The sequence below is a fragment of the Halichoerus grypus genome, chromosome 5, assembly GCF_964656455.1.
Source record: "Halichoerus grypus chromosome 5, mHalGry1.hap1.1, whole genome shotgun sequence".
Classification (NCBI taxonomy): domain Eukaryota; kingdom Metazoa; phylum Chordata; class Mammalia; order Carnivora; family Phocidae; genus Halichoerus; species Halichoerus grypus.
In genome coordinates, this window is record NC_135716.1 from 105,877,013 (window position 1) to 105,893,151 (window position 16,139).

General features: G+C 38.0%; 1 protein-coding gene across 10 annotated transcripts in view; it reads left to right on the forward strand.

Annotated features, from left to right (window-relative positions):
• The window catches only part of PLPPR5 (phospholipid phosphatase related 5), a 120,802-nt gene that overhangs the window by 28,015 nt on the left and 76,648 nt on the right, over window positions 1-16,139 (forward strand). For all 10 annotated transcript variants that reach the window (XM_078072716.1, XM_036124373.2, XM_078072717.1 and 7 more), the window contains one exon: window positions 14,079-14,211. In XM_078072716.1, the coding sequence (XP_077928842.1) occupies window positions 14,079-14,211 (133 nt within the window). The remainder of the gene's footprint in view (window positions 1-14,078; window positions 14,212-16,139) is intronic.

Genomic DNA, 16,139 nt, shown 5'->3' on the forward strand with positions numbered 1-16,139 from the left:
TCATTATGCTTTTGAGAAATAACATAAATCTATAACTTTTCTTCAAAATTTTATCTTTCTTAAAATGAACTTCTTGTTAATATTATCTGAACTTCCCACCAAACTCCCCCATCACCAGGCCTTCCAAATAACATTTTGAGGTAACAGGCTGCTTCTAAAAATAAGTTGCTGCAGGTTGGGGACACATTTAGAAAATTAATATTCCCAGCCCGACTGCACTCTGCCAACCCATATAAACTCTGTCCTTTACTCTTTGTTTGAATAAATGTTATTGTTTTTTGGAGTGTCTTATCTATAAACTTTATTTATCTAGCTGTTTCTTTTTTTTAAAGAACAGATTTCCGTATTTGTGCTTTATGTAGAAAAGCATGTTGGGGGAAATTATATTCCTAAGTACAGAAGTTCAGATAAAAAGGCTTTTAACTGCTAGACTTTTCTTCCTAAAATAAAGCAAACTAATAAAATATAATCACCCAAGGTTGACATTGGGTGATAAAGTGAGTTAATAGGTGTTTCATAAAGCATTTTGACTCCCTTCCTGAACAAATCTTTGATGATAAATATAATATTAAAGTTGGAGTCACACTGCTTAGGTTTGAATCTCAGGTCTCTCATTTACTAGTTGTGGGACCTTGGGGAAATTACTCAACCTCTTTGTGCCTCAGTTTCCTTATCTGTAAGAAGGAATAAAAATACCTCCGTCATAGAGCAGTTGTGAGGACCAAATCAAATTAGTATATGTAAAGTATTTAGAACAGCACCTGGGCCAATGTAAGTGCTATATGTCACTTTAAAAAATGACAACAAAGGGAAGATATTTATGAATTTATATAATAAATAACGTGTGTATTGTAAGCTTAAATTAAGGGCATTGGAGGTCATAAGTAATCAGTTTTCTAAAAGGTACTTCCCATTATATACTGGAAACCCTTAAATTGGCTTGCTTAATAAATTCCGCTGAACCAGAGCTATTAGGGTTTCACATTTAAATTATAATTATACCTTTTCCTAATACACCAGGAGCAGTAAGCTGGAAAGTTGCACTCATACCAAAAACAAATGCGACCAGACTGCAAAATGAGTTTGTGTTCCCAGATTCATCTCATTCATTTATTTTTGGGTCTCAATCATGCTTTTCTTTGTGCGTTCTCATCAAACATTTTTAATGGCTTAGTAAAGTATAAGGATTTCCTATGTAATCAACATTTACTCTTTCTGTGAAAGTGTTTTAAAAATAAAGTCCTTCAAATGTCTAGTCATTTTTTTTTTTTCCAGTAAAAATGAATGGCCTTAAAAGACATTTGTTCTGGCAGTCTGTTTAAAGATGAGAGAAATGAAAGCCAAGAAAACCGGAAGAAGATGGCCTCCAGGGAAAGATCTGTATGATGAATTGGAAATTGCAAGGAATACTATTTCTGCTTTCCCAGGCAGAGCTGTCACCTCAAAAGCCTATTTCATGAAAAGGAGTGTTACCCAGAGTATCACATTGTCGTCTGTCAAGTGCATGTTCCCTTAACGTGGGTGAGGCACTTGAAGAGGACCACTAATAATTCAGTCCTGTTGTACAACAGAAATTTATATTTTGATACAGAAGAAATCTCAACCATACAGAAGAAATCTCAACCATACAGCAGTCTAGATTTTCTGAACTAGCAAGAAAATAAACATTTAAAAAAAAAAAAGATAGGAAGAAAAAAAAGAGGTAGAATTACTATCTGCTATAAGGCAATTATGAAGAGCTGCTACACTGGCTCAGGTCCTTTGACAATTCTCCCCGGACTCAGCAGCCAGCAGACACCCCAGGGAGGTCCAGTGGGGAAAAGTATGACTCTGCTGTACTGGAGGAAAGGAATGTGATTCTTAGATCGGAAAGGTCAGGTAAATCCCACTCCTCGTTCCCTGGCCACTTTGTGCTGCACAAACAACATCTCAAAGTGCTACTTAAGTGCCTTTTTATTTCCCACCTGTGTCACTGTTTAGAATAATACATTCCACTCTCGTTGTGTGAATTAATACTTGTTCTCTTTTGTTTGAAGTATTATTTTCTCCTCTTCCTAATAACCAGGGAAGTGGTGAATGAGTTTGTTGTCACTTTATAAAGTTAGCCTTTCTCACCTTTCCTTTTTCTTTCTGAAGAGCCCAAATTCTTTTATTCAGTTATCATAATTAACTATACTAGCTAATCCTTCCTAAATGTGAATTTCTTTCTTCTAAAAAGGAAGACTTGCTTTTATTGACTCTCCCTAGTGTTTCTGGGATACCAGCTTTACCAAATATTTAGGATTGTCCCTAGAAAAGATTTCTAAAATCAAATAAGTTTGGGAAACAATGGGCCATAAAGTTAACAGTTTTGTTTAACAGATTGTCATGCTTTTGGTCATTTAGGAAAGCTATTTGGGAGGAAATTACCCTCTTAAATGCAGAAGTTCAAAGAAGAAAGCTTTGATGGCCAGATGTTTCTTAAAATAAAGCAAAATTTAAAAAAATATTATAATGTCAAGTTCAGCTCCAGAACTGGATGGCATGGAGTTGAATCCTGACTTTATAACTTAGTAGCTAAATGACCTTAGGTAAGTCATATAATCTCTCTGTGCCTTAGTGTCCTCATCTATAAAATGAAGACAGTGAAGGAATGCCATCAAGGGGCAGCTAGAAAATATGAATCTTAATGTGCTAATATGTACTGTGCATCTTTGGGAAGGATTAGAGTTTGTAGCTTTTAGCTGATTTTTTTTTTTTTTTTTTGGACCAGGAATATCTCCCCTCCCCCAAACCCACTTAACATCCTGCTGAACATAGTTTTGGAAGCACTGACTTAGGGACATTTAATTATTGCTTGTGCTTCAAAGACTTATGTCTAAAAACCCCATTATCTCAAGTTCCCAAAGAATATTTAAGTTTTATCATGCTTTTTTAAAATTGTTGATAAAGAGTAGGGGGAATTAATCTGAACATGTATTTTGGAAGAGCAGGAAAGCAAGCCAATGAACTGTATACCAGTTTTTATTAATTATGAATTAGTTCTTTTGAGGAACGACAGGTACATTATAACGGTATTGGCCTACAGTAGATTTGTGAACATGAAGATTTTGACCTTATATATTAAATTTTTTTAAAACTACAAGTATGCAAAATGACTTTGAATTATGGTGCTCTCATAATTCATTTTTCTTATAGCTTATGTTCACTACATTTATGTGAATGGTTGGGCAAATATAAAGATCATGTAAAATTTAATTAACTAGGAAAGGAGTTTTGTAATGGTTTTCATAAACTTCTTATCATTAAAAAAAAAAGAATGTGCATAGTGTAAATCTGTGCCTTGTTGTTAGGCAGACCATGCTTTCTTTTTCTCTATGATCATGCCACTTGCCCCCCACCCCCTTACCCCCAGCCACACACACACGCACACACACATACACTGCAAGATTAGTGTCAGGACTTTCACATTATCCCAATGTGTCAAACTATTCTATTATCCTATTCCAAGCATCCCAGATGTCCTTACCATGAGCACTAACCCATCACAGATCTGAGCTGGACAGAACCTTCAAGATCATCTACTCAAAGCTAAAATTTTCACAGTGCTTACCCTGTGCTAGCTCCTAAGAATTTTATAACAGGTAACTCATGTAAGTCTTACAACAGCCTATGGTGGCATTATTTCTATTATCCTCATTTTATAGATGCAGACGCTGAGGCAAATGTTCATATTCTACTACTTTGGAGAGGCAAGTATGCCTTTCCAGTGTTTGGAGAAAAAAAAAATTCCAGGTAGTACTTCTCCATGCTGTGCTCCAGCCAGAGCCTCAGGCTCTGGAGGGTTTTAATATTGACCACGCTGCTTAGATGGGGTTGAAGAAGACTGTATCCCTTTCTGTAAGAGTGTTCCAGAAAGGAACACCACGTTTGGTCACTTGCGTGTTCGGTCCTCAGTCAGCACTGACTCCTCGTCTTCTCTCTTCTTTATTCATTCACTAGTGTAGTCAGTGAGTGTGTCAGTGTTAGCAGCTATATTGTAAGTTTCTCTGACGCCTCCTGCATTCCAGCCAGAGCGAGAAGTGCAGTAGACTCCAAGCCAGAGGATGAGCATGTGCTGAGGTGCTGAGGAGTGATTGGCTTGTCGGGACGCTTCATCTCTCCAAGTCTCACTTAAAACATGTGAAAAGCAAGAGCTTCGGGTTTCTTTTTATTTTAGGTTTCATTGAACCTTGCCTTCTAGAACCCCACCTAGAATCCTATTCTAGACACTGCAATGCTTAGAATAGCTCTTTGCACAGTACAAATATGTAATCATGATTTGTTCAAATCAGTATGTAGAAATTCTTTTAAAAATATCTCTGAAAAATTTAAAACTTGTGGTAATCAGGACTTTTAGACCCCTCGAAATATCCTGTACAGAGCTTGGGGGGGGGGTCCCTTATTAAAACACAAACGGTTGGACCTCCCACCCAGAACTTCTGAAACAGTAGGTATGGGGCGAGGCTTGCCAGTTCCCTCAAGTTTCAAGGTGCTGCCGGTGCTGCCGGTCTGGGGACCACATCTGAAAACCACTGTCCAGAGAGCACTCTGAAAACTGCCATGTAACTATCCTCTGGCTTCACAATTAAAAAAATGACTTAATAAGCTTGTCCCGCCCAGTGGTGGGGATAACAGCTTCATGTGTTTGTTATCCCTTGCTTGTGCGTTTTAACAGGAGTATCCTAGAGACTGCAAACCTTCACTCAAAGGACCAAATCCAGTCCCTGTCCTCATTTCCTCCTATGTAAGCTGCCTTTGGACCCATTGCTTCACTAAAACTGTCCCACCCCCTAGGATATGGGGGCCTTCTGGGTTCCACCTGCCCGCAGTCCTCACCACCACTACTACCACGTGCAGATTAAGAGCATGGGTTCTGAAAATGAACTGCCTTGGGTTCAGATGCTGCCTCTTCACTCCACACCCAACCCTAGGTAGTTAACTTCATCTGTGCCTTATTTTCTTCATCTGTAGCTGGATTTTAATAACAATACTTACCTCATATGGCTGTTTTGGAGATTAAATTGGTAAGTATTTGCAAAGGACTTAGAATAATCCCTAATACTAGAAATTATGCCATGTAAGTTAGTTTTCTTTTCAATGTTTTTTCTCCCCAGATTTATAGAGATATAATGACATATTACATAAGTTTAAGGTGTACGTGTTGATTTGATAAATTTATATATTGCAAAATGATTAACATCATAGCATTAGCTAAGACCTCTGTCCTCTCACATAATTACCCTTTGTGTGTGTGTGTGTGTGTGTGTGTGGTGAGAACATTTAAGATCTACTCTTGTAGCAACATTTAAGTATACAGTACAGTATTATTAGCTGTAATCACCATACTGTACCTTAGATCCTCAGAACTTGTTAATCTCATAACTGGAAGTTTCTGCCCTTTGACCAATATCTTTCTTTCTTTTTTTTTTTTTTTTTAAGATTTTATCTATTTGCGAGAGAGCACAGGAGCTGGGTTGGGGGGAGGGTAGGAGCAGAGGGAGAGGGACAAGCATACCCCACTGAGCAGGGATCCTGACTCAGGGCTGGATCCCAGGACCGCAGAGATCATGACCTGAGCTGAAATCAAGACTTGGACACTTAACCCACTGAGCCACCCAGGCACCCCGACCAGTATCTTCCTATTTCCTCCCAACCCCCAACCCCCCAGTAACCACCATTCTGCTCTCTATTTCTATGAGTTCGACTTCTTTCTTTCTTTCTTTCTTTCTTTCTTTCTTTCTTTCTTTCTTTCTTTCTTTCTTTCTTTCTTTCTTTCTTTCTTTTCTTTGATTTCACATGTAAGTGATACCATGCAATATATGTCTTTCTTGGCCTGATTTATTTATTTAGCAAAATGCCTCAGGGTTCATCCAGGTTGTAGCAAACAGCAGGATTTTCTTCTTTCTTGTGACTGAATAGTATTCTATTGTATATACCACGTCTTCTTTATGCATTTATCCACAGACAGACACTTACATTGTTTCCACTTCATAGCTATTGTGAATAATGCTGCAATGAACATTGGAGTGCAGATATCTCTTTGAGAGCCTACTTTCACTTCCTTTGGATATACACCCAGAAGCAGGATTGCTGACTCACATGGTAGTTCTAGTTTTAATTTTTTGAGGAACGTCCACACTGTTTTCCATAGTGGCTGCACCAGTTTGCATCCCCACCAACAGTGCCCAAGGGTTCCTTTTCTCTACATCCTCACCAATTATCTCTTGTCTTTTTGATCATAACCATTCTAACAGGTGCGAAGGTGATATCTCATTGTGGTTTTGATTTGCATTTCCCTCATGATGAGTGATGTTGAGCACCATTTCATGTGACTGTTGGCCATTTGTATGTCTTCTTTGGAAAACTGTCCAGTCAGTTCCTTTGTCCATTTTCAATATTTTTTGTTTTGTTTTGTTTGCTGTTGAAATATATGAGTTCTTCATATATTTTGGATATTAAACCCTTATCAGATACATGTTTTGCATAGATTTTTCTCCCATTTGATAGGTTGCCTTTTCATTTTGTTAGCCTATTGGGTTTTTTGATGTGCAGAAGCTTTAAGTTAGCTTTTGTTAAATGTTAAATATTTCCCAAATTTGCCTCTCAGGGTATCAGCTTCATGATTTCTCTCATAGCTACATACCACCTCAACTATCACTTATTTTTTCTTTAAATTAATCCACTTTACTAACAAATTGTAAAAAGAAAACATAGCATTACCATAAATGAAATACAAATATGAATTGGTAATAGAAGCTAACCATAAAATGAATATACTGAAATCCAGTGTTTTTCAATTCTAACCAGATATTATTTTCTGCTGAACACTGAGCCTGAGACTCACTCCCTCTTTATTGAAAAAAAAAAAAAAAAGGAAATTAGCAAGTTCTCACGGCTGTTAAATAAACCCCCACATCTCACTGGCTTCAAACGTTAGAGTTTATCTCCCACTCATGTGACAGTCTAGTACAGGACTACTGACTGAGGGACTTTGACTCCTTCTGTCTTATGGCACCAACAACTCCTGGGCCCAGAGAACTCTCTGCTTCCAGACAGCAGATGGGGAGAGAACATGGAGAAGATACACATGATTTTTCCTCCTGGTCTGAAACTGACACACATCATTGAACCTGATGTTCCTTTGGTGTAAGTCACCACCTAGCACCAGGCATGCAGGTCCGGACTAGGTAGCCACTTCCCAAGGCAACTTTATAATATGAAAGTGAGGACACAAGTTTTTGTGGTCAAGTTATGAAATATATACACTTATAGCAAAACATAACCATAGTTTTCTTACCTGCTGGGAGGGATAACCAACTACATTACTGTTTATCACTAACTATATTACTTCTTCAGTAATTCTCCTGAATTCATTGAATTCTGTCTCCTAACCTCAATTCCACTCAGAAACTATGTTTCAAGAATTTAGCAACACCTTAATTAGCAAAAGTGCTGGAATACATATAGACACTGAAGTAACCTTAATTTCTCATATCATGACACAAAGTTAATGAGATAGTACCCCGTGTATCTTTTTACCTCTTGGTATAGCTTAGAACCTTCTTTGGCTGGCTTGAAACTGACGATGGGAAATGAGCTCTCTCTCTATACATGCCTGTATAATAACCAAGGATGCACAGTGTGTTTGACAGGAACCTAAATATAAACCCAATGCTTTCCTACATTTTAAAATTTAAGTCTGTGTCATGACCTTTATGGATAAAGTTGCTTTTCAGATATTATTTCACATATATCTGAAGTGTATGAGACAGGTGAAGTACTATCACACTGATTGCGTGACCTCTACTGCTGCATTACATCTGAAATGGTTTTCTTGTACCAATTTCAAACCAATGATGCATGGATATCTTTGAATCATCACCAGTTGAAAGAGAGAGGAATTTCTAATCAGGTTTTTATAAATAAAAACATAAAGCTGTTTGGAGTTTGGCATTTGATGAAAGTCTACAGTGATTGCATCTTCCTGAGAAAACTTACTTCAGTATTTTGTCATTAAGGAATATAGATACTAGAGGGTCAGCCTCTGGGAATTGAGGTATAAGAGCAACATTATGCACTTACAACAAACATTTAAACATTTATATTTGGGGATTTATGATTTGCACCTGCACTTTTGTAGGTTGCTATTCATTGGCAAGATGGGGTTTTTTACTCACTACCAAACAGGGTAATAGATAAGATATAGGACCACTACCAGTTCTATTCTCAAAGATGGGATAGAGACATGGATAGGTCATTTAGCAAAGGGGGTGTGTGTAAGTCCGACTTCATAAGCAAGGTAGGGGTCAGAGGACTTCATAATGTCAACACTGAGTTCAATAAAGAATAATGGAGTCACTCCATCAGAGGATGGGGTATAAAAGAAATATGGTACTCCAGCTTGGGGAGATCTGTGGAATGTAAGGCTTCTGTTTACCCGGCGGGTTGAGGTTCAGGAACACAGGTTTTGCCTCCAAGAACATAGACTGTCAGGTTGCAGTTAGAAGGGGACTGTGACTCAAAGAACAGCACAGTTGCTCAGACACAACCCTGGCTGGGTAGGTAAAAAGATGAGGGCCCTTCAGTACCAGCTTCTGAGCCCTTCAATGGTATCATCACATTCCATATCAGATTTACGTGGACCATGAATAGACACCACCAACCTTCCACAGGGGTTGCTTAAGAGCTTCCTATAGAACTGAGGATCAGGCAAGGGCTTTCTCCTTTATTGGCAGAGGAAGAGTCGGGGTGGGATGAGTGGTGGAGCTCCAGGGTGTAACCTGAATGTTGGGAAGTGTGAATAGGGAGCTGGGGGGCTGTGGGGGGTGAGCTGGCTTAACCTGGAAAAGTTGGAGGAAAAGCTTACAAGTTTCTAGGCAGAAGCTATGGTCAAAAGAGCTCTGAACTCAGGTTCAGATTCTGGCTGTGCCAGTAACTGTGTGACTCAGGCATGTTTAATGTCTCTATTTCTCTCTGGATAGGTGTCCTTATCTATAAAATGGGCAGATTGAACTGGATTTCATTCATGCATACAGCCATTCACATTTATTGCCAGGAACTGTGCTTTAATATGGAAGTATAAAGATAAACATTATACAGTCCCTGCTTTGGAGAAGCTCTCAATTGAGCGGAAGAGACTGATGTTGCTGATAGTTACAAAATCATGAGGAAAGTACCACAATAAATGTACAAAGCGCTACTGGAACACAGAGAAGAAGGGATGGGTTGCACCAGGAATAGACGTAAGGAATAGGCAATATTTAAATTACATCTCAAGCACAGAACTATGCCTTGCCTACCAAGCTATACTAAGTGATGGGCCAAGTATAAAAGCCTGGATATATGGAAATGCCTGATATGTTGGAAGAATTTAAATGTCTAGCTGTGGCTAGAACATAGCATGTGTGGAGGCTGTTGTAAGAGTTGCAGAAGCTGAAAAAGGTGGGTTTAGGCTCAGCTATAAACCGTCTTTTATGACAATTCCTGTTATCCCATTGGTTGTGAAGACACACTGAAAATTATAAATAGAAAATTTGGATTGCACACATTTGTTTTCAATGTATCAATCTGGCAGTAGATGGCTTGAAGGCCAGAGAAAAAATGGTCATATTTGAAATATAATTAAGATGTAAAAGAACAGGAGTTAGCAATTGCTGGAGAGAGGCAGATGAGGGGGACAGAGGTGTCAGCATGGTGTGTAATGATGTGAGAGTTCTAGCCTGAGTGTCTGAGTGGAGGATGGCAGGTTAACTGAGATGGTGACATGGAGGGGCAGGAGGCTTAGGGTAGGAGCGATGAATTTCCTTTTGGGTGGGAATGCTCTGAGGACTTCAATATGCAAATCTGAGCATGTTGAGATGTTGTCATTTAATAGGTAGTTGGGGGCCTGCATCTGGAGGTCAGAGAAGAGAGAAAAAGCTAGGATTCCTTAGAGTAGCAGGGGTTGTAATACCTTTGGGAGAATAAAGTCCTTCAGGGAGACCTCTGACAGGACAAGAAGAGAATAACCAAAATAAAATACCAGGAACATAGAATTTAGGTTTGTAATTCACTGATGAGAGCTTTTGTCTCCAAGGCAAACTCAATCTACTTTAGCTTCTGTTCAGGTCATGTTGAGAGCTACCAGAAGGAGGGTCTACCTCCACTCCTCTTCCAATGTTACCTTCCTAGTAAGGTCTATATCTAAATCCTCTTCATCTATCTGATCACATCTATCTACCCTTTCCCTAAGAGTAATCAGGATCACACCCTTTCTTTGATGCTGTGTTACTTTGAATTCTCCTAGAAGCAGGTACAAAATGTGATTAGATGTACAAGAGATTTATCAAGAGAAACACCTGTAGAAGATAAAAGTTTGGGGAGGGCTGGGCCAGAGAAGGCTAGGAGAGGCCTCAGACTATGATGGAGGTGTGACCTCTGTGAAGGAGAGGAGGAAGGTAGGGAAATTGGGTAGCAAGCCCCTCAGATAACAACGCAGTTTCAAGAAAGACTTGGCCAGGCTGATTGGCAGTTTTCAAATCAAAATTGCCAATCTGAAGTATCTCACATCTCAGGGGAACAGGCTTTCCTGGGTACCCCCACCATGCTTAGTTAGTCATTTGCTAGAAGGAACCCACAGGAAGTGCGGTCCCAGTGGAATAGCAGCTGGGCATGTGAGCTGGAAAGCCTCCCTGCAGCAGGGGAATCTGAATGGCACATCTCACTTCAACCACAGATGCTTCCAGTGACTCAGTAACATTTCTTTCCAAATGTGCTACTGGCAGTTATTGTCCAAACCAGTTAAAACTCAGACTCCTGCCATTATTCATTATTTCATTTGTGTCCACCCAACTAGGTTATAAAGCTTTCTTTAAACAGCAATGCCCAACATGGAGTCCTTAACTCAGAAGGTATTTAAGTATTCATCATAATAAAAATTGTTTTATTTTAATTACATGAATCTGCTGATGGTAATAAACAATGGGGGTTTGGACTTAGGAAATTGGGATGGGTGGAGAGGTTAAGGGAGAGTACAATTTGGATGAAGAGTTCCACAGATATCATAGTGAGGGGGGACAGAAATAGAGTAAGTGAAGTAGACACACCCATGAGAGAAAAGCAGACACTAGGGTCTAGGCACCTACATTTGATGAGATAAAGTCCCAGTAGGCACACAGAACACGATATCCAGAGAACGTGGTAGAAAGGGCTAGTCTAGAGAAAGAACTAGCGTTGTGGGGGAGGGGGGAAATCTAGCAGGATGGGATGGATGAGAGTTGAAGTAGACATCACTGCAAGTCCCTTTTGTTGAGAACTAGGCTTTCTGCCCAGAGAGGCAGTTTTCATGCACCATGACACACCTTCTTAACTTTGGTGAATTGGACCAGAAGAGACACGTGTCCCCAGCTGAACCCCCTGGGAATTTGGAGTTGGGATGCAGTAAATCTAATTAGTTGAACTTTCCCTGAACTGAGCTGACATGTTCAAAATAGGGTTCTTGGAAACTGTTGGGGCAATCGTGTACGCTAAGAAGCAGGAGAACTAGTTTGCAGAAAGACAAGAATGAGTCAGGCATTCAGAGAAGAGCTGAGAGGCAGTGTAACTCCAGAGACAGGGAGTGAGACGGAGAGAGTAGTTGCCTGGACTCCTGAGGAATTTCCATTCCTGGACCTGATCCTGAGCCCCATCCCCCAAGTTCTGAGATAACACTCCAAACCCTAGAATAAATTCCCAGTTTTGCTTAATCCAGTTTGAGAGAGTTTCTTTTAGTAGCAGCCAAAGAGTATTGATTGAGACAGTGTTTCAGCAGATAGGCTGAAGACACAAATAGGGAATTCAGAAATGTGCAATGTGCTGACACCACAGCCAGGCAAGAGGTTAGCATTAGGAAAAAAGAAGCAGAGCCCTAGGAAGAGGGGCCTGGACAAGGCAGGTCTTTGCCTGGTAGGAACCTGGTAACCAAACGCGTTATCAAGTCAGGGACGAGCATCCAGGATCTGGTTATAGGAAGGAGCTAGGGTGTAAGGTAGAGCCTTCATCACAGGAACAAGGCAGAAGTTGGTTATTAGGAGTCAGGCAGAAGGTCAGAGGCTGACTGAGACCTTCAGATCTAATGAGGATGGAATTCACACATACATTTAGTAAGAACTATTGGGTATCTGTTACATTCAGAAGAATTTTGTGTATCGTGGATTAACAGACGGAGGTGCGGGTGGGGTCAGGGACTAGGGGGTGGAGCCAGCCTGGGGGTAGAGACCCCCTGGTACATGCTCTGGAGGAGAGAAGGCTTGGGAGGGCAGAATCAGGCCAGGAGCCAGGCAGCTCATGATGTGGAGTAGGTGATAGATTTTTAGAATTTGGAACATTGTAGGGCAAAACAGACGTGGAAGAAGTTGAAACTGAAAATTCAGAAAGCAACTTCTTCCAAAGAGCAGCAGAAGAGTGATTCAGGAAGGAAGGTAAGAGGATGTCAGGCACACAGCTTACCTCTTTGTCAGCTTCTACCGGGGCCCTGGTGGCAACTGATGAACCCTAGAAAATACCGCTTGTGCCTCTTTAGGCCAGATGAACTGTTTCATCACCCACCTGCTCTACTTTACCAAAGTTAAAAATTTCAAGAGGATTTGGGAGGCTATAAACTCCAGCCTTTCCTAATTCAATCCAGTCTTACCAGAGAGGCAAGATTGGATTCCTTTAATATAATTCAGCTCAACATCTACTGGTTTAACCTTGAACCCTGACCTCCTTGGAAGAAGAGATACAGTAAGAAAAGAGGAAAAGTTAGAAAGAATAAAAATTAAGAAATGCTCTATAATCTGTTACTCATATTGGAGTAGAACTAGGCAAACATTTAATCTCCTATGAACTTCTGTATCTCCCACTTATAATTTTGAGTATCCTGTAATTACAGATACTACCTTTCATCAGGACCCCAAAAACATTTTTCCAGGCAATGTTAGGGACTCTCTGTATCGTATGTTACTTAACCTAGACAAGATGTACTGGAAACTAACCTTAATAATGACAAATTAGGCAACATAACATTCGCTCCATTTCTTTTCTCTTAATCATATTTCTAGTGTTGATCATGGTATTAAATAGAGTCAAAAGATCTGGGGCTGAGTCAGCAATTTCTGGTTGGCTTCTGACTGGCTTGATGGGGAGCAAATTTTTTAACCTCCCTAAGCCTTCATTTTCTCATTCATGGAGGAATATTAACACATGCTCTAATACCTTGCTGGGTGATTTTAAAGGCCATGTATGAAAACCACTGAAAATGGTATAAACACCAAGGGAAAATAGGCAGGTCCTTTAGTAAATCAGCATAGTAGAGCAAAGAATCTGTACCAGAATCTAATTTTTCTCCTTACTGGCTCTGTGGCTTTGGGCAATTCATTTGAGCTTCAAGTCTTGTTTTTTTCAATTATAAAAGAAGTATGATAATATTTCTGTTTCATTTTTTATGAAGATTAAAATGACATATGTATACCAAAATATAAAGAATATATTAATGACTACAACTTTTAATACTGTCTCAGAATAGAATAATGAGATTTTGGCAAAGGATGATCTCAAGGCCAAACACATGGGAATTGATTTTGTTTCTTGTTATGAAAGTATTAATATAATTTGCTTTAGGATGTCTTTATCTGATCCTTTCTAGAATATTTTCATAGAAAATTGTTCTGATTTCTGTGGAATGTCAAATTTAAGCAAGACATAATCACTTAAAAATAAAACATGGAATTCACTTACATACCAAAAATAAATATGTGTGTCCTTAAAGATCCTTTGTAAATTTTTTTTGAATGAAGTCTTTCAGAAAACAAAAATGGTATGGTACATTTGTATTCATAATTTATCAGTTTAATACTCCCTTGAATTGAGAGAAATATGGGTTGTATACATAGGGATAATGTTCTAATAAAAGGGTTTAGTTAAGCAAATATGATTCAGTTTTATATTGAGATTGTTACCACTCAAAGGAGTTACTTCCTTGCATTTTTTAAAAAATAAAATTATTCTGCATTTATACTGCTTAAATTCTAATGTTCTTTAACCTTTTATTTTCTTGCAAGATAATAGTTGGAGAAACTGCAGTGTTTTGTCTACAACTGGCCACACGGGATTTTGAAAACCAGGAGAAAACTATTTTAACTGGAGATTGTTGCTATATAAACCCACTGGTGCGGCGAACTGTACGATTTTTGGGTATGTGTTCATTGAATTATTTTTATTGTTGCTGAAACCATGTTTATGTATAAGCTAACCCTTAAAATGATCAGCATTTTAACTCTATGCAAATATTGGATTATATTTTATTTGAAATGTCTGTTTGGTTTTAAAAATAACAGTGCATCCTACTTTCTCTCATATGGCTCCACCTCAGATGTAATTTCCATATTATTTTAAGAAAAAAAAAAGAACACCCCACTTGGATGTTTAATATTCTTTAAGAAACTAAAAATTATATAATTAGAAGAAATGATTTACTGTGTTTATGAAATTTCAGAAACAGTGCTTGGGGAGAAATGATAATCTAGTTAGATTGTTGAACATCATGAAAGACAAGAAAAATAGCTTGGCAAAGAAAAGATATGTTGTGTTTGTTAATTATCAGATGTAGCTCTCCATGCACTACCTCTGAGCTTTTTTTTTAATGTGAACAAAAAAGTATTAGTGATTTTATTAGAGGAAAAGATTTACTATTACTATATTGTACACCTGAAACTAACATAACATTGTACGTTAACTCTACTGGAATTAAATTAAAAAATTTTTTTTAAATTTTTTAATTTTTTTATTATGTTATGTTTAACTTTAGAAAAAGATTTACTGATACTTGAGCCTTCAGTCTGAAATTCTAGCACCAATACATATAAGCATTGATGAATTATTGCAAATCATTTCAATTCAGTAGAAACTTGGCCAAGACAAATTTTTTAACTGGACACAATAAAGTTGAATATAAATTATCATTTCCAGTATTTACCAGATAAAAAAGTATGTCTGTATATGCTAAATAAAATTTAAGATAAATTTTTATCTGTATTTAGATTGAGATTAAGTTCCTGTACGCTTCAATATATTTCTCATATCGGTGGGATCAAGATGAAGACTTTAGAGATATTATGCATAGATCAGCTAATCTATATATAAATCCACTTAAAGATTAATCAAATGTTATCTTGCCTTTGAATCTCTCTAAAGACAAAAGGTCTCCATATCTAAGACTGTTCTTTTTATTGCCATCAACTTATGCATCTCCAAAGCCCTCTTTTATACTGTTGAAGTGATGACAACTTTTATATGAAACTTTAAAAAGCTATTTTTTACATGCATCAATACTGTGTTCTTGACTCATTATCTTTGCATGAGTCATTTAATAACAAAATAAGCAATAATATACTCAAAACTAAAAATGATAAAATTGACACTTTCCAAAATACTGTTAAAGCAAATTTTATTATGCCTACTTAAGTAGATATTTTTTTGCATTTGCACACATATTTCTAAAGAATGTATGGCACAAAATAAAGCATGTTTTAAATCTGTATGTTTCTCATTATATGATTTTATGAAATATTTACGAATGCTTGATTTGTTTCTTTTCCCTTGTTCATTATGATTTGGATATTTCTGGTTTGTTAAAATGGGAAGTTTATAAGCAAAACATTATTGCATAATAGGGCATCATTCTTTGTAGGGACTTTATCCTGGCGGTCAGCACTGTGGATACATTCATGGGATCTCACTTTAATAAGTATCTTTGTAGCTACAGTATTGGCCTTGGGCCTGATGCACTGAATATTTTAATTCAAAAGCACATTTAGAAACTTTACAAGTATCAAGGGACATTTCCATATCCTTATCAAATACTTCTCTCTATTTTACACAGGAAAACTTATTACAGCAGATAAAGAGAATGGTTTGGTTAAATAAAATGAGTACATCTTAGCCTAGATTTCAAGGGAGTAGAGATGAAGCCTTGCCAGTTAAGTTCCTGTGCTGGGCCATGATGTTTGGAAGCAGAGGTTATGTACATGAACGTTCTATTAAGCTCCTCCATTCTTTCATTTCTCTGCCTCTCCTAAGTTTCTGCTTTTGATAACATTTACTTGTATGACTCATGAAATGCT